The 18,426-nt window shown below is 30.1% G+C and overlaps 1 protein-coding gene across 1 annotated transcript in view; it reads left to right on the forward strand.

Moving 5' to 3' along the window:
- The window catches only part of LOC143067839 (methionine synthase-like), a 32,945-nt gene extending 15,306 nt beyond the window's left edge, over positions 1-17,639 (forward strand). Inside the window, exons 16-34 of the mRNA XM_076241420.1 lie at positions 200-379; positions 2,445-2,561; positions 3,191-3,331; positions 4,246-4,335; positions 4,675-4,773; positions 5,630-5,788; positions 6,111-6,214; positions 7,234-7,301; positions 7,787-7,907; positions 8,193-8,274; positions 8,752-8,850; positions 9,508-9,583; positions 11,386-11,541; positions 11,910-12,091; positions 12,501-12,637; positions 13,159-13,225; positions 13,553-13,654; positions 13,856-14,056; positions 14,337-17,639. Coding sequence (XP_076097535.1) covers positions 200-379; positions 2,445-2,561; positions 3,191-3,331; positions 4,246-4,335; positions 4,675-4,773; positions 5,630-5,788; positions 6,111-6,214; positions 7,234-7,301; positions 7,787-7,907; positions 8,193-8,274; positions 8,752-8,850; positions 9,508-9,583; positions 11,386-11,541; positions 11,910-12,091; positions 12,501-12,637; positions 13,159-13,225; positions 13,553-13,654; positions 13,856-14,056; positions 14,337-14,420 — 2,265 coding nt within the window. The 3' untranslated portion in view covers positions 14,421-17,639. The remainder of the gene's footprint in view (positions 1-199; positions 380-2,444; positions 2,562-3,190; positions 3,332-4,245; positions 4,336-4,674; positions 4,774-5,629; positions 5,789-6,110; positions 6,215-7,233; positions 7,302-7,786; positions 7,908-8,192; positions 8,275-8,751; positions 8,851-9,507; positions 9,584-11,385; positions 11,542-11,909; positions 12,092-12,500; positions 12,638-13,158; positions 13,226-13,552; positions 13,655-13,855; positions 14,057-14,336) is intronic.
- Positions 17,640-18,426: the final 787 nt, after the last annotated feature.

The raw sequence follows: 18,426 nt of genomic DNA on the forward strand, positions 1-18,426 counted from the left end.
TGTAATAGGATCTGTATTGTTTTATTGTTCAATATTTCATTATTACTACTAGGAAATTTGTTATTTTGTTTAGTATTTTGCTTTTCAAAAATAAGGTAAAAATAACCAATATTTAACTAGTTTCATCAAAATATTCTTTTACAGAAGTAAAAAAATTATGAAATCAGTTATTGATAGATTTAATCTAATTATTTTACAGGCCACAGATACAGAAAGGAAAGTAGAAATCTGCACTAGATCTTATAGATTATTGGTGGACAAAGTTGGTTTTAATCCAAATGACATTATATTTGATCCCAATATCCTAACCATTGCGACAGGGATGGAAGAACATAATGGATATGGTATCACATTTGTTGAAGCTACCAAGAAAATAAAAGTAAGACAATGAGATATATGTTGACTAATATATCATTGAATATGCTGTATACATATATTTATTTAGTTTTTCCTTTAATTGCAATAACTAGTAGACTTTGTGTAAATAACTTTAATTAAAGAGAAATAAATAAAATAGTTGTTAACCTCACCTTTCATTTACGTGAATAGATATTCCAAAATTCAAGTTTTATATATTTCATACTATTACGATTTTAAATATAGACCTACTATGTGACAAGTATTGACTGGATTGCTGAAAACTGAAATAGTTTCGCTTATAAATAATTTTATCTAAAGATATAAGCTAATCCTACATTCAAATTATCAAATCTTCAAAAAGATGACTTAGATTTAAGAGCCTTCTTATACAACCGCAAACAAATTTTGCGGTCGTATATTGGTATGAAGTCGTCGTCGTCCGAAGACACATTGGTTTTAACGCTATAACTTTAGTTTAGGTAAATAAAAAACTATGAAATTCATACACAAGGTTTATGACCACAAAAGGAAGGTTGGGATTGATTTTGGGAGTTTTGGTCCCAACAGGTTAGGAATTAGGGGCCAAAAAAGGGCTCAAATAAGCATTTTTCTTGGTTTTCGCACAATAACTTGAGTGTAAGTAAATAGAAATTTATGAAATTAAAACACAAGTTTTATGAACACAAAAGGAAGATTGGGATTGATTATGGGAGTTTTGGTCCAAACAGTTTAGGAATTAGGGGCCCAAATAAGCATTTTTCTTTGTTTTCGCACCATAACTTTAGTACAAGTTAATAGAAATCTATGAAATTTAAACACAAGGTTTATGACCATAAAACGAAGGTTGGGATTGATTTTGGAAGTTTTGGTCCCAACAGTTTAGGAATTGGGCCCAAAGGGTCCAAAATTAAACTTTGTTTGATTTCATCAAAAATTGAATAATTGGGGTTCTTTGATATGTCGAATCTAAATGTGTATGTAGATTCTTAATTTTTGGTCCCCGTTTTCAAATTGGTATTAAGGTCCAAAGGTCCAAATTAAACTTAGTTTAATTTTAACAAAAATTGAATTCTTGGGTTTTTTTGATATGCTGAATCTAAACATGTACTTAGATTTTTGATTATGGGTCCAGTTTTCAAGTTGGTCCAAATTGGGGTCCAAAATTAAACTTTGTTTGATATCAACAAAAATTGAATCCTTGTGGTTCTTTGATATGCTGAATCTAAACATATATTTAGATTTTTATTATAGGCCCAGTTTTCAAGTTGGTCCAAATTGGGGTCCAAAATTAAACTTTGTTTGATTTCAACAAAAATTGAATATATGGGGTTCTTTGATATATGCTGAATCTAACCATGTATTTAGATTTTTGATATTTGGGCCCGGTTATCAAATTGGTCTACATTGAGGTCTAAAGGGTCCAAAATTTAACTTTATTTGATTTCATCAAAAATTGATTTCTTTGGGTTCTTTGATATGCTGAATCTAACCATGTATTTAGATTTTGGATATTGGACCATAATAGGTAAATGTCCAATTTAAAATTTTTAAGTTTTTAAGTTTAAGTTCTTAGACCACATTCATTCTGTGTCAGAAACCTATGTTGTGTCAACTATTTAATCACAATCCAAATTCAGAGCTGTATCAAGCTTGAATGTTGTGTCCATACTTGCCCCAACTGTTCAGGGTTCGAACTCTACGGTCGTATAAAGTTGCCCCCTGTGGACCATTGGTTTTAGGGTAATTTTTATAATAAAAAAAATCTCTGAAACCTCATTAGGTAATATTTTCTCATTTGATTCTATTTTAGTGTGCCGATTTGATAATAATTGTCATGATTGCAAAGTTTTTACTCATTTAATTTCATATTTATATTTTTAATTAAATGAAAATCCCTATGCTTTAGAATACTATATTTGAATAAGAGTTTTTTATTTGTAAATTTACATTGCAGGATTCATGATTTTTTCATTACTCTTCCATAGTTTAGATTATATTGGCCTGGGGAAGATTTCTTTTTATTGAATTATGGATACACTGCATTGTTTTATCATATACTAATACTGATAACATTTACATTTTAGGAAACATTACCAGGTGCTAGAGTTAGTGGAGGTGTATCAAACTTCTCATTTTCATTTCGAGGAATGGAAGCTGTCAGAGAAGCTATGCACAGTGTATTTCTCTATCATGCTATCAAGGTAAAGTCTCTGAACAGATATAAACAAATTAATACTATTGAAACAAACTATGAAAATCAGCAGTAAATATTGATAAAGATTTGTACATAACCGTACAGAACTTGTAACAATTAAGGACAAATGTTTTGACTTCTTGACTGTTTGTTGAATTCATGAATTTCTACAATGCAAGTAAGAAATGTAGTGGAGTAAATTGCATATAAGTAGCATATTTCATCTAATATGTACCTTAATGTCCACCTAAACTATAAGCTGTGTTTAAGCCTCAATAATAAATGTGAATTGAAAAATAAACATAAAATCATCAAAATACATGTTATTAAAATCATGTCTAAATCAACCTGAAACTTTTGATTGCAGGTACCATACATATTGGTTAAATTTGAAAATATGATAGAATATTATTTCACTTGTTATATATACCAATTGGAGATTATCATATCAGAAAAATGTATAAATTGTTCTGCATGTACTATTTTGTTTATCATAAGTATCATTTACCATATGTGAATTATGTCATTGTCTTGTATGATGAAATTGGTTATTAAATCATTGGATTTTCATGACTGATATGGAATTTTAATGAGGCAATGTGTTATTAACTATTTATGTTTTTATTTATTTTGAAGAATGGAATGGACATGGGAATAGTAAATGCTGGATGTTTGCCTGTATATGATGATATAGAACCTAAATTATTGGAGTTGTGTGAAAATCTTCTGTGGGATAAGGATCCAGATGGCACAGAAAAACTGCTAGTATATGCTCAGGTGAACTTAATTGGTGGTCAATATATACACTAATGAAATTTTTGAACAGGTTTATAGTTGACCAGTTCATATTTTCATAAAAAGGTTCTACCACTGAATTCAATGTGATACCATATCTAGCCACTCAGACAGTTAAAATATTCAAATTTAAAACGCAAGGCTTGCAGAGCGTTAACTGTTGATAGTGTATAAATGTCATATTGCTCTAGATTTGGTGGTGGAAGTGTTTCTTAAAATATTTTTAAAACAATATGCAAACAAATTCAATCCTTCCTTTTGATTGATCTGCAAGAAGATGTGTTCTTTCTATGTGACATCATCAGGCATGTTCACCTTTTTCATGATGTCTCAATAGGAAATTCAGAGGAAAGCACGGAATTTGACGATAAACTTTTTGACAAATGAAGAACCGAGATAAAAGGAACCACAAATTGATTAAATAAAGATTATCGTCAGGAAAAGGATTATTCATGTTAGAATTAAGAAATGTATATATAAATAATGGGTGTTCTTCATAACAACATGGTTTTAATGGAAAGTCCCAAGATGGGTTATATCACAAGACAATATAGAACTTTAAAACATTTTTCTTTTTAAATTTTTTATTTATAAATTCTTTAAACTGTTTCAAAACTGTCTCATTTATACATTTATTAAACTTAATTCTTTGTCTGTTTTCAAATGGCTGTTCTGCTTCCTGACAGAATATCTTTGTTATCTGCAATATTAACCATTAATAGTGGCTGCACATACATGTCTTGAAGCCAGTACTCTTTTAATGTTTCAGTTCCTCTTCTCCTTGCTTGCTTCATATTTCATGTGAAGCATCACTTTTTTACATGAACACGTAAACTTCATGTGTAATTATGTTATATTCCAATTGTTAATTAACAGCATATTATTTCCATTATTAGGGAATGAGTAAAGATGCAAAGAAAGGTGTAGTTAGTGATGAATGGAGAGAAAAAGATGTGGAGGAAAGGTTGCAATATTCACTAGTGAAGGTAAGTAACAGTTTACCATGAAGGAATGCATTTTTATAATAATGAAACATTGACATTAATTTTACATGTTAAGATTTGATTCAGATTGACAGAGCTTTACCAATATAGATGAAACAAGATTCAGGCTGTTGTGTCGTATCAAAAAAATAATTTTAGAGATTATTTTTTCAATTCAGAAGTTATCAAGCTTCTTCAGTCAAATATGAAGTTCAGGATTTAACTTTTAATCATATGAGGTTCCATATATAATATTTTACCTCGCATTTATTTGTATTTTAGTGAATTGAAAAAATTAAAACTCACTGAAACTAAATTTTTTTATGTACATTTTATATTTAGGGTATAGATAAATTCATTGTTGAAGATACAGAAGAAGCCAGAGCTAATAAAGATTATTATCCTAGACCTTTGAATGTTATTGAAGGTCCTTTGATGAAGGTAAAATTAAAGTTTATAATCCATTGGTCTCCTTATTAGTTTAAACATATTTTATTTGCGTAAATGTGCAAAAGGGATGAGACACAAGTTAATCAAACTTATAAAGTCTTCTCCCATAACAATTTATAACAGTAGAATATTTACAAAGCATGCATACAAACAATACATTATGTATATATATATATAACATATTTGAACTCTGAAAAGATGGTGTGTGATGATGTGAGTGGTAATACACAATATGCATGTATTTGCACTTTATTATGTTCTACATTACACAATTAGAAACCTCTTAGACTCTTTAATAAATTCATATACATTCTTTACAATTCTTTCATTTTCAACATTACTTAAAGACTTATCGCCGGAGGTTAAGGTGTTCAAATTTAGTAGAGAGTTATCTGGTAACCAATGTAGATTATTAAATAATTTGGTTCTTAAATTCGAATAATTAGGACAATAAAAAAAGAAGTGACGTGAATCTTCGAACTTGGCACCACAACTACAAGACGGATCTGAAATAATGTTGACTCTGTTAAGATCATAGTTCAAAAAAGAAGCTGAGCACCTAAGTTGTGTCAATATAATATTGAGTTTACGATTGCCAAAGTCATAATGTCTCCTTATTTATTAGTTCAATTATCTTTAATCAAGACTATAATAAGTTCTTCGAATGTTCACACACAATTTTATCTTAACCTTGATAGAATTTAATTAAGTTCAAGTCTTTGTTTACGGTTTATTTATACTTAGAAACTTTTTAATTGTCAAAGATGGAACATTACCTCTACTGAATTGCTTGAAAATAGAAATGAAAATGTAACTATCTTAATGTTGATGGAATATATCTATATAGGGTATGAGTGTGGTTGGTGATCTGTTTGGAGCTGGGAAAATGTTTTTACCCCAAGTAATCAAGTCTGCCAGAGTGATGAAGAAAGCTGTTGGACACCTCATACCATTCATGGAGGAGGAAAGACAACAAAAGATTGCACTAGGAGGAGATGATGATGAAGTATGTACCTTGTTTTGATTGTTTTGTAGTTCAGATAATGATATAGTCTAAATAGTTGTTTAAAATATATAGTGCTGTAAACTTATTATGAGAATTTATGGATTAAAGTTGAATAAGTGATCAATATGAATAAGAAATATTTAATAATCTGTTATTTAAACCATCATGGATCAAAATGCATTTGTAATTTTGCATGTGCCCCATTTTCTACAACTTATATAACGCATATTTGAACTGTACACAAATAATGGGAATATCCCATAGAAATGCTATTTGCAGTAGGTATATTGTCTTAATACAGTGTGACTTTGTGTTTTAATAGGGGAGTCAGTATACAGGAGTTGTAGTTCTAGCCACTGTCAAAGGAGATGTACATGACATTGGTAAAAACATAGTGGGAGTAGTATTAGGATGTAATAATTACAAGTAAGTTACAAGAAATTTAATCACCAAAAAAGGCCTTTTTTCTAAAGATTTTGTTTTACATTGGAAAGCATCACTTTTCAGATGATTTTTGTATAAAATGAACGTGGCTGCATTCATGTTCAGTCTTGATCTTTATATATGTCATCAAGTACAGCATACTTTTAAATATAAAGTCTAAATACAAGTGCAGGCACTTCTATTTAGGCAAAAAAGGTAAAAAGGAGCACAAGTGTTCCAACTGAAGATTTCAGTAATTTTGCCTAATTTAATTATGCTACTACCTGATGCATTTGTATTGCATTGTCAAAAACATTCAAAATTTATGTAGCTAAAGTATTATACTTTCAAATAAATAGCTTAAAGTTTACTTTTAAACAAATTTGAAAAAAATGATATATTAAGGGCACAAAAGGGGTTCCTTCCGGGGCTACTCCTTTGTAATATAAAAATTAGACGTCGTAGTTTAAAGTTTAGCATTGTTTACGTTTAGTAGTGCTGACATTTTAATTACAACATTGGCTTTATAATATCAAAAGTCTAGGTAGACACAATCCTGTGTTCAAAGTTATTTTTCCGTAATAAAAAAAAGACAATTTAAGTTTAGCTTACAGGTACAGTTACAATTTAACATGTTTCTGTTTAAAAAATTCTTAATTAAATTTTTGTTTAGTTTAGTTTAGTTTACACATATTTATTTATAGTGGATTGGGAAACAAGTTTTGCAACTTATATTAATCACTTTGCGGGTGCGAGTGCTGCCTTGTAGCGGCATTAGCCTCCTCTTTTTCAAAATCTACAAGGGTGTCTTTAACGTGCAAGAAATATGGCTCCCTCTTAACATGGGTCAGCCATTTATCTTCCTCTTCCGACGGACTATCATCGTTTCCTCAAGACCATACTCCCAAATGGTGTCAAGGGAGAGCTGAAAATTGAGATCCTGAAAATTTTTTCTGAATGAGAATCGAACCAGGATTTTTCTCATCAATAATGATGTAACTAGTTAACACTTTAAATTACAGAGTTATAGATTTAGGAGTAATGACACCATGTGAAAAGATCTTAGAGACAGCAATACAAGAGAAAGCAGGTATAGATTTCTACTTACAGTGATATTTGTAGCATGGTATAAGTGTATATCATGGTTATTAATATTTTTCACCAAGTATTTAGCATACTAAAAACAAGACATAAACATAAGATCTGTTGCTGAAAACAGCTGTAAATTCAGCATTAATGGAATAATGAAGAGTCTATAAATGATCATACATGCTGCCTTGACTGATTTGAAATCAAAATGACTGAAAAATCTACACAATTAAGAAGACCCAAGATGTTGCTACCACATCTGAATTTGCTTTATTTGTTTACTGTATGATAATTTCAAATATATGTTTCCTTGGGAATTTTGTAACTATTAGCTACAGTGTTATGCATTACCAAGTTTTAGGTATTGACCTTTGAACTGAACATGTTCATGCAAAAGGTATCTACTTTATGTACCTTCTAACATTTTTATTCCTCTAAGGACCAATTGTTAGAATACTGATTTTATTCAATCTCTTCTCTTTATAGATTTTGTTGGTTTGTCAGGATTGATCACTCCTTCACTTGATGAAATGATCTTTGTTGCGAAGGAAATGGAAAGAATAGGAATGAAATTGCCATTATTGATAGGAGGCGCCACTACATCAAAGTATGATTTATTAGAATACTTTTTTTTCAAAATTACTTGACAAGAACACTAAAAGAAAAATGGTTAAAACATTTGCAAAATATTTTGATTTAGTATCACTATATGGTATTATTAAAAACAAGATTAAAATGAGTTTGGAATGGAGTAGAATTTGAACAGATTGATTTCATCTCATGTGAAATATTGTGCAAATCAGATAATATTGATTTTAAAGACCTATCCTTTGAAACAAGGAAACATGGGAGATATTCACAAACTTTAAATTCTCTGTTGATTGTATTTCAGAACACACACTGCTGTAAAGATTGCTCCAAGATATTCACAACCAACAATACATGTACTAGATGCATCCAAAAGTGTAGTCGTTGTAAGTACAGCTTTTAGCTATAATAAACGATCGTTAGCATTGAATTGATCACGTATTTAGTATGCAGTTGAGACTAAGATTGCTTCTGGTTGGTATGTTTCACCTTGAGCAATATCAGATGGAAACATTCACTTGAATGGTATCTCTTTTTTTTTACTCCTGGGGAGTATACATTGGTACATCTTACTTGGTTACTTTGTGTTAAAATTAACAAGCAAGTAATTACCCCACAGAGTCAATATCCAAATTTGTGAAAATTGGGGTAGTTAGATTGCTTTTGATATCACACTTTTCTAGGAATGAAGAAAAGCTTGCGAACAATAAAAACATCATCAATGATTTTGCAAATTCAACAATTTTAAAACATCAATTTGATATGAAATGCCAATATGTGTATAATATTTTGGAGTGAAAATGATCAAAGTATGTGAATAAATATGTATACAACAACATACAGTTTCTTGATTTTACTTACAGTGTTCCTCTCTGCTGGATGTGGACAATTTTAATGAATTCACAGATGAAATTAAGGAGGAATATGAAGAAATAAGAGATGAACATTATGATTCTTTAAAGGTAAGTAAGAATATTCAATGCTTTATTGTGATGTAAACTAAACAGAAAATTAACCGTAATGTTCAAAGAAATGAATTTGTTCATAATTTATGGGTATTTTAATTCAATAACAGCTCTTTGGTCCTTTGACACCAAAAATAGGCTATTGCTACATGTAGTTTGTGTAGATAAGATTTTCATATGTTTTAAACATTACCCTGTCATAATTTAATTTTTGGGAATTAATTGCAATTAACATTGAACAAGTTGATCCAATGCCAATAGCTTGTAAATACAGGTCTGTGTTGAAGGAACTAATAACAATTTTGTTGTACTGTGAGTCTGTCAATTCATTATTATTCGTTGGATACCAATTATCATGAATTTCGTGGGTACAAGTGAACTACGAAATTAAGTGTTCTGCAAATAACAAATTCTATATGGGCTTGTACACAGATTTGGACAAAACCACTAAATTAAATATCCACGAACATGCAAATTTTTCCTTCTTCACAAAAATTGGTACCCACAAAAAATAAATGAATCGACAGTATCAATAGTAGATTTGTTGTTCAGCTTGAATAGTTCTTGATTATTCTTGAAACAAAACAAAAATGGTAAATTTTGATGATATATAAATTCTCTGCAAAATTTAAATGTTATAATCTTCTCTTTCAGGACAGAAAATATCTGAGTTTACAGAAAGCTAGAGAAAAGAAGTTATGTATAGATTGGGTTAATGATCCACCAGTAGGTCAGTTGATAAACTTTATTTATTGAAACTTTTAACACAATTGTTAAGATATAATGCTTTTGTGCACCTATTTAGTTTTTTAATAGTTTCTCTAACCAAAGCCTGGTCTTTGCAAGGGGATGAGGCATTATTTTGTTAGCCATGCTCGAGTACTTCTAGTTATGATTATCAGTATGATTTTGTTGAAAATTGATACACGCTATGAAGTTCTAAATAACAAGTAACTATCATTAATTATATCTCTTTTTATAGTCTTCCTTTCCCATCAAACATTCATTATTCCATTAATCCAGATCTGTTACTATCATCAGATCTGGATTAATGGAATAATGAATGTTTGATGGGAAAGGAAGACTATAAAAAGATATTTCAATATTGTTTTTTCCCTTTTGTAAATAAATGTTTATTTTACTGATTCGAAAAAAGAAAAATATTATCAAATTGGAAAACAAGACCTGCATATTTTATTATAGGCTTGACAGTCATAAAGTTGAATATTCTAAAAAAAAATTGTTACATTTTTGGTGTCTACCAGCTAATACTAACAATGACCACTGCCCTTTTCTTGATCTTGATATCTATATCACTAATGGAAAGCTGAATACTAAAATTTATGATAAAAGGGATGATTTTTCATTTCCTATTGTTAATTATCCGTTTTTAGATGGTGACGTTCCCTTGTCACCATCTTACGGTGTTTATATATCTCAACTTGTACGATTCGCTCGTGTATGTAACAATGTTTTCGATTTTAACGAGAGAAATTTATGTATTACTGAAAAATTATTACACCAGGGTTTTCGATATCACAAACTAGTCAAAACATTTACTAAATTTTATCATCGGTATAAAGACATCATTCGTAAATATAGCTCAACATGCAGACTTCTAATACGTTCAGGTATTTCACATCCAATTTTTTATGGTAATATTCTTTATAAAGCACAAAGGTGTCAGTATTCACCTCAGAAACTTACGAAACCTTTGAATAGACTTATTAAGAAGGGATATAATTACGATACTGTTGTCAAGTCATTAAAGATTGCATATTTTGGCGTTAATATTGAGTCACTGATAAAGTCTTTGCATCGGAACTAAACACATTTATTCTAAAAACAGTTGTTGGCATGACACGGGTTATGTTCTTCTCATATATGTTATGATGGTATGATACTAAACCCCTAACGGGAAGGATTGTGCCTGATGTTCATTTGATGAAATCATAATCTTTCAGTCAGTTTAATTGAAGTCTGGAGCTGGCATGTCAGTTAACTGCTAGTAGTCTGTTGTTATTTATGTATTATTGTCATTTTGTTTATTTTCTTTGGTTACATCTTCTGACATCAGACTCGGATTTCTCTTGAACTGAATTTTAATGTGCGTATTGTTATGCGTTTACTTTACTACATTGGTTAGAGGTATAGGGGGAGGGTTGAGATCTCACAAACATGTTTAACCCTGCCGCATTTTTGCGCCTGTCCCAAGTCAGGAGCCTCTGGCCTTTGTTAGTCTTGTATTATTTTAATTTTAGTTTCTTGTGTACAATTTGGAAATTAGTATGGCGTTCATTATCACTGGACTAGTATATATTTGTTTAGGGGCCAGCTGAAGGACGCCTCCGGGTGCGGGAATTTCTCGCTACATTGAAGACCTGTTGGTGACCCTCTGCTGTTGTTTTTTATTTGGTCGGGTTGTTGTCTCTTTGACACATTCCCCATTTCCATTCTCAATTTTATTGAACAAGTTATGGAGATTATTATAATTGCTTTAATAATCAACAAATATATATATATTTTTTATAGGAAGGCCTACATTTTTTGGAGTGAAGAAATATGAAAATTATGATTTAAATCATCTGGTGCCTTACATAGATTGGAAACCTTTCTTTGATGTATGGCAGCTGAGAGGAAAGTATCCAAACAGAGGTTACCCTAAAATCTTCAATGACAAACAAGTTGGTGAGTGAAATGAACAATATGTCTTCCTGATTTATTTTCTCTTAGTTGAAACTGATTTTTGGTATTTAAAATTTCAGATGAGATAAAAAGAAATAATAATTTTTTAAGGGAATATCTCAAAATATTAAAAAAAAAACTGTTGGCAAATTTTACTAGATATAACTTAATATTAGTTGGTTATTATGAATAATTCATCTTTAATATTGATCAATTACATTTGGAAATCCATTAACATTTTTTACCCTGGCTTTTATTTCTGTTGATAAGATCTACCTTTTGGATAACTGTTGCACTATTAATAGTTTTGAAGGACTACTAAATTTGTAAAAGATTTCTTGACTTAAAGATCCATCTATATATTTTTCAAGGACCTGAAGCAAAGAGAGTGTACAATGATGCACAAACATTACTGAAGAAGTTAATAAATGACCAGAGATTGAAAGCTCATGGTGTCGTAGCTTTCTACAGAGCTAACAGTATAGGAGATGACATAGAAGTATATGGTGATGACGGTCAGGTCATAACTGTCTTACGTGGACTTAGACAGCAGGTAATACAGTCAAACTATATATACATATAATAGGTGAATAATGTATGAACTAATTAGACAATAAACTATTATGGCCTGTAGAAAAAATGAATATTAAAAATTGTTGAACTAAAAAATGTCAATTTCTTGAGGATGCAGGCTGAAGTGAGATAGTGTCCAATAGGGTTGACAATTTTGGATATTCATTGCTTCAAAGTGGCCACAACATAAGTTACATTAAAGGTTTTTTGAGCCATGGAAAAAGCACTTGCATTTCTGTAGTTCAGATATTAATGAAAATATTTTTAACTCAATATACAGGCAATAACATTTCTAACATATACTTTCATACTGTTTAGCACAAAATACTGGATATTTGAATCTTCTGAATATTTCTATACTTAACTATGATGTGATGTTACATTTACAGGCAGAGAAGGATGTAAATGATAAGAGTGCCTATTTGTGTCTGTCTGATTTCATTGCTCCAAAGGAGTCAGGAATGGTAGATTACATTGGTTTGTTTGCTGTCACAACAGGTCATGGAGTCCAGGAAATATGTAAAGAGTGAGTTTATTAATTTATTTAGTGTGGAATTTGTCCTAACAGCATCACTTTGAAATAATTTGACTTCGTCTTGTCAAAGAATGTCTTTATGTTTTGATTTGTGGTATATGTTTTGGAACTCATACTTTTAAATTGAGAAAGGAAAGGGGGAATGTGTTAAAACGACAACAACCTGACCATAGAGCAGACAACAGCCGAAGGCCACCAATGGGTCTTCAATGTATCGAGAAACTCCCACACCCGTAGGTGTCCTTCAGCTGGCCCCTTTAACCTATATCAGGGACATAACAAACCAAATCAGAATAAGCAATTAATTTTTAACTATTTATATTGATGTGCTTTGGAACATATATCACAGAGCCTCATCTGCTAAATTATGACCACTAGTATGATATCCCAATTTACAGCATTTAAATAGCAAATATGTCATATAAAACCATTTTTGTTTTTAAAAATATACTTTTGAAAGGTACATGATATTTTTCTGGATGCTTTATACAAGGTATTTTCAATTTATCTAGATATGAAAAAGAGTATGATGATTATGGAATTATAATGACAAAGGCATTAGCTGACAGACTAGCTGAGGTAGGTTAACCATTATAGATCCTTTGCCACACATTTCTTGCTTCAACAACAAATTAGTTTTTGTTTTTCTACCCCTGCCCATAGGAGAGGGTATACTGTTTTACCTCTGAACATAACACATTTCTATTGCATTTTTCTTATCATTACAAGTCCAAACTTCAACATATATGACAACATGCTCCATCTCGTGATGGGAAAGGGGGAGGGGGTTAATTAATGAACAAAAGTTTACATTACATCCTTAAAATATAAAAAACAACTTATGTTAACTATACAGTTAATAAGTTTTATGATAATGGTAATGAAATTTTATTTCAATATTTACAGGCATTTGCTGAAGAGATACATGAGAAAGTGAGAAAAGAATTATGGAGTTATTCAAAGGAGGAAGTCATGGAAACACAAGATTTACTCAAAGTTAAATACAAGGTGCGATATTTTACTGATGTCTTAGAGAAATTAATTGAATTATAATATTCTAGGTTGAAAACCCCTATTATTATAATACTTGAGAAACATTCATCCAATTGTAAGAGAAATGATGCTTAATAGTGTATAGCAGACATCATTTTTTGAATTTTTGGAGACCATCTAAGCTGTCATTATAACAATCATGTATTGTATTTCTAGGGAATTCGCCCTGCTCCAGGATACCCAAGTCAGCCAGATCATACAGAGAAAGAGACTATGTGGAAGTTACTGCAAGCCTCAGATGTAGGAATACAGTTAACAGAATCTTTAGCCATGGACCCAGCAGCATCTGTATCAGGACTATATTTTAGTCATGGAAAATCATCATATTTTGCCACTGGAAAGTTGGCTAAAGATCAGGTATTGAACTTGTGTGTTAATTAGATTTTCCCCTGATTTATGAAATGATCCTTACTTGTAGGATAAGGACATTTTTTTACATGATATTTTTATTTGATTACTTGACTTTGTTTGTATTGAACTATAGAGATCAGTTGATAATAATTCCCATGACAGTGTACAACAGTAAAACATGGTTAAAATTATATCGGTGACAGTTGGTACAAAAAACCTTTATACTTTTTCAAAAGTTTTAAAAATAGTTTTCTAAATCTAAAGAATAATTTTTTCTCTCTTTCAGATTATAGATTATGCAAGCAGAAAAGAAATGAAAGTGAGTGATGTTGAACGATGGCTGGGATCAGTGTTGGCATATGATGCCTGAAAATGAATGTATGTGTAGTGAAATGTAAATCAAAGATGAACAAAACAGTGTCATGGGATATTCACTCTGTAAGAAGGAGACTTGGGACCATTTAGATATTGTTTTAGATATATTTATGACCAACCAACAAGTGGCCTTGACAGAGAGAGAATAGTGCACATGGAAATCTGAATAGGAAAAGAAATACGTTTGAATATAAAATAACAATATTTTGTGTGGCATTAACAAAACTCACAACAATTGGTATACCAGGAATATTAATGATTCCACGGTATTGTAAACTAAAAGAATTTGTAAGGTTGTAAACAGTTATAACCATACAGTTCAAACATATTCTCTTTTGACTCATCACTACAAAACAATTTGTAAATTTAATTAATTAAAATCAAAGAATACTTTTCTTTAATATTGATTATATTGTTCTGTGTGTTGACCAGTCTCTCACCTTAATTGATATTACGGTACCTGTTTGAAGTTGTAACCTCAATGATTTGTAATGTAGCTTTATGAAGTACTGTTTTTTTTATTTATGTTTACTGTGGGTGAATAAACTGTAATCATATAATTGATGATTGAACTGTAAAATCATGAATGTTTCCATATGATTGTTTACTTTTATTATGCATTTGTCCTTATGTTTTTATACATTTATTGATTGTTTTTTATGAGTTTAAGAGTTATTGGTGGTTAATAATTGAAACATTTGGTAGATAAAATAATTTTTGATATTTTATTTTTGAAATGGCACTTGCTTCATTAGTTGATGTGTTCATTAGGCATTATGTTAGCTAATCATGTATTTTTCACACTGAAAGCTAGTAAGAAATTATACAGCACTTTGATTCTGTTTTCTAGTATTGTTCACCTCAGACAAACCTTCATCTCTTAAACCATTTTATCAAACTTGACTACAATCATTCTTTGGATGTCATGTTTGAAAATCATAACAAACCAATAAATAACCATGGTGGCAATAAAACACCAATCGATCAATCTAATGAAAAAAGATACCAGGCCTTATAATTTAACATGCCAGACATATGTTTCATCAAGATAAGACTCATTACTTGGGCACAAATCAAAACAGTTAAACTGTTCGGGTAGAAAAAATTAATTAAAAAAAATCTTTTAAAAGGGCACTAGCTGTCAAATTCATGATCATTGATTTGACTCAATTTATTCCCCTTTATAACAAACTACAACAGTCAACATATATCCAATATATAGAAAGTCTCAAATAAACAATTTACAATGCATAGGATCAATAATATGCATCACCTTTTTGTGTGTATTTTAGTTTAGACGCCATCTAATTATCCATCATGGTGACCCCTGAGGACTGGACGGTCATATACCCTATATAGACATAAACATAGACATAAATAGATAATGAAGTTGTACAATTGGATGTGAATAGCAAGTGGGTAATTCATCAGCAATGTTTTTTTGCTTATTTCGACATAATAGTACCAAAGTGGCTTCTAAGAGTGAATTATTAATTCCTATTTCTCTTTCATTAATTATTGAATTGAAAAAAAATCACATTTTTTTTAATATCTTGTAGCTAGTGTTCCTGCTAGCTTCTTACTTCAATATATATTCTAATATTTATCATGAAATTTATAACATTTGTTTTCATGTCCGTATACATTTTTGCATCTATTTGATTATTTTTTATTCTAATATATTTGTACAAGAAAATCAATAAACCCTACAATATTGATTATTTTTTACTGTATGATAACTGTTTTCTTATGAAATCTTTGATATTAATAGACATCTGATAAGAAGAATCTATTATTTTATGTAACAAGAAAAAAGGAATCTCTAGCTAGCTTGGTTAATTACTTGTGCTGATAATTTATGCTTTTGTATATAAACAGAGTGGTATAAACTTGTAGATACCGGGAATACATTTAGTAGGATGTGATTGCTTTTTGTGCCAGTGGATGCTAATGACATGCAATTGATTGTACATGTACCCATGCATATTAAGGTGCTCTTTTAAATGGTATAACACATTTAAAATATTAAAGAGTATTTTTTTCCAAGTTACTAATGAATGCTTTATAAGGGAAATTGGCTCTTCTTAGCCTTCAGGTGACAGTAATTAGAGACAAATTTTGATTGGTGAACATTTAGAAACCTTTCTGCAAAGATATTGTTTGAACTTATCAAACAACTGTCCACTAGATTTCATTCAAGGATGACAATTTTCTTTCAACCAGCTCTTGTTAATGAAATAGTAAATTTAAATAGTTGACAAATATACTGTTAAATCAAATACAATTTATCATTTCAAACTTTTAGAAATAATATAGTTTTGGTATCTTGCTTAGATAATCCATTGTCCTACTTTTAATGATTCTTTATAAACCTGTGATAAACAAATGATCTCTAAGAAATTGCACATAAATGTGAGCAATACAGGCGTCTGGTATTTTAAAATGGTTAAGATAGACAATCATATATTGTTCTTTGGAATGTAGAGGTTTGATTTCTGACCTTTCTATGCTGAATGTTCTAATTAGTCCATAATGTGACAATAAATGCAGTTGTTTGTTATGTTTGGTATCACTTTTTTTTTTATCATGTATGTTGTTGAAAATTTTATATACAGATTGGTTTATTTGCAGCTGTTTTATTATCATCGATTTTACATTGAGACAATGTAAGTTTTCATAAAAAAAGTGCAATGTTCAAACAGATTTTAATGCAATCTTTTTCTAAAAGTATCAATTAACTTTTCCTTTCTTTTTTGATAGTTTCAACCTTTTTAAAAAAATGGAAAATTAAACATTCATATCAAAACCAACATACTTCCCCATTGTTAAGTATATATATATCAATAGAATAAAGAAAGAGTAATAGAAGAAGAAAAATGGAAGTAGTTCAAAATGGAGATATTAATTCGAACAGAAACAAATGTACAACCTTCAATGGATACATATGCTTCTAAGCACTTTGTTATCTATAAGTGTTTTTGTTTAACAGCAAAACAGTTTTAGGGACTGCCAATTTATACCTTCATATAGTGGTCTCCAAGGTTGGATATTTTGTGATTCATGTAAGCAAGATGTTTAACTGTTAAAAGCCAGTTTTTGTATCTATTTTTATACATCTATTTTAAACAATTCTGTATAATTTCAAAAATTAATTCAGATGTTTTATTTGTATATTGTTATTGCATATTTATTGAAATAAAGGTTTAAAATTTTAGATTTTTCAAATCTTATATAGTGAAAAAATTATTACAGTATTTATGAAGGTAAAAATAAATAGCATATCTATGCACTGAAATAATGTTTAATAGTCACATAGTTGTTTCCCATGGCTGTTATACATTTATGATTGTTGAATCTTAAAGGTTAGGTTCACATTAAGATTGTGTGCTGCTTTCTTGGATTAATTGTTTCCCCTTGATGGAGCAAAAACCTTGTTTCCAGTGTCCGGTTGGCGTCAACAAAAAGTAAAATCGCAATAAAACTGAACTCCTAGAAAATAAAAAATGGAAAGTCCCTTATCAAATGGCAAAATCAAAAGCTCAAACACATCAAATGAATGGATAACAATTGCCATAATTCCTGACTTGGTACAGGCATTTTTTATGTAAAAAATGGTGCATTGAACCTAGTTTTATAGCTAACTAAACCTCTCACTTGTATGATAGTCTCATCAAATTCCATTATATTGACAACAATGTGTCAACAAAACAAACACATAATAGGCAAACATGTCAAATATACAGCAGTCAACATTGTGTTATAATCTTAATCACTAAAAAACAAAACAAATATGTTACAAAGAAGCACAAAATTGCATACAGACCAAGCATATTAGCAAAAATTAAATACAAGAATACACAAATTTGCCATGTTAAAATAAAGCAATGACCAGATGTATAAGTATATAAACATGTCATATATGTAACAAAGAAACATAAAAAGGCATGTAGACAATGTATTAGTTTGTGATTAGGTCGGTTTATGGGAAACCACTAATGGTA

This window comes from Mytilus galloprovincialis, chromosome 3 (genome assembly GCF_965363235.1).
Source record: "Mytilus galloprovincialis chromosome 3, xbMytGall1.hap1.1, whole genome shotgun sequence".
NCBI classification, from domain to species: domain Eukaryota; kingdom Metazoa; phylum Mollusca; class Bivalvia; order Mytilida; family Mytilidae; genus Mytilus; species Mytilus galloprovincialis.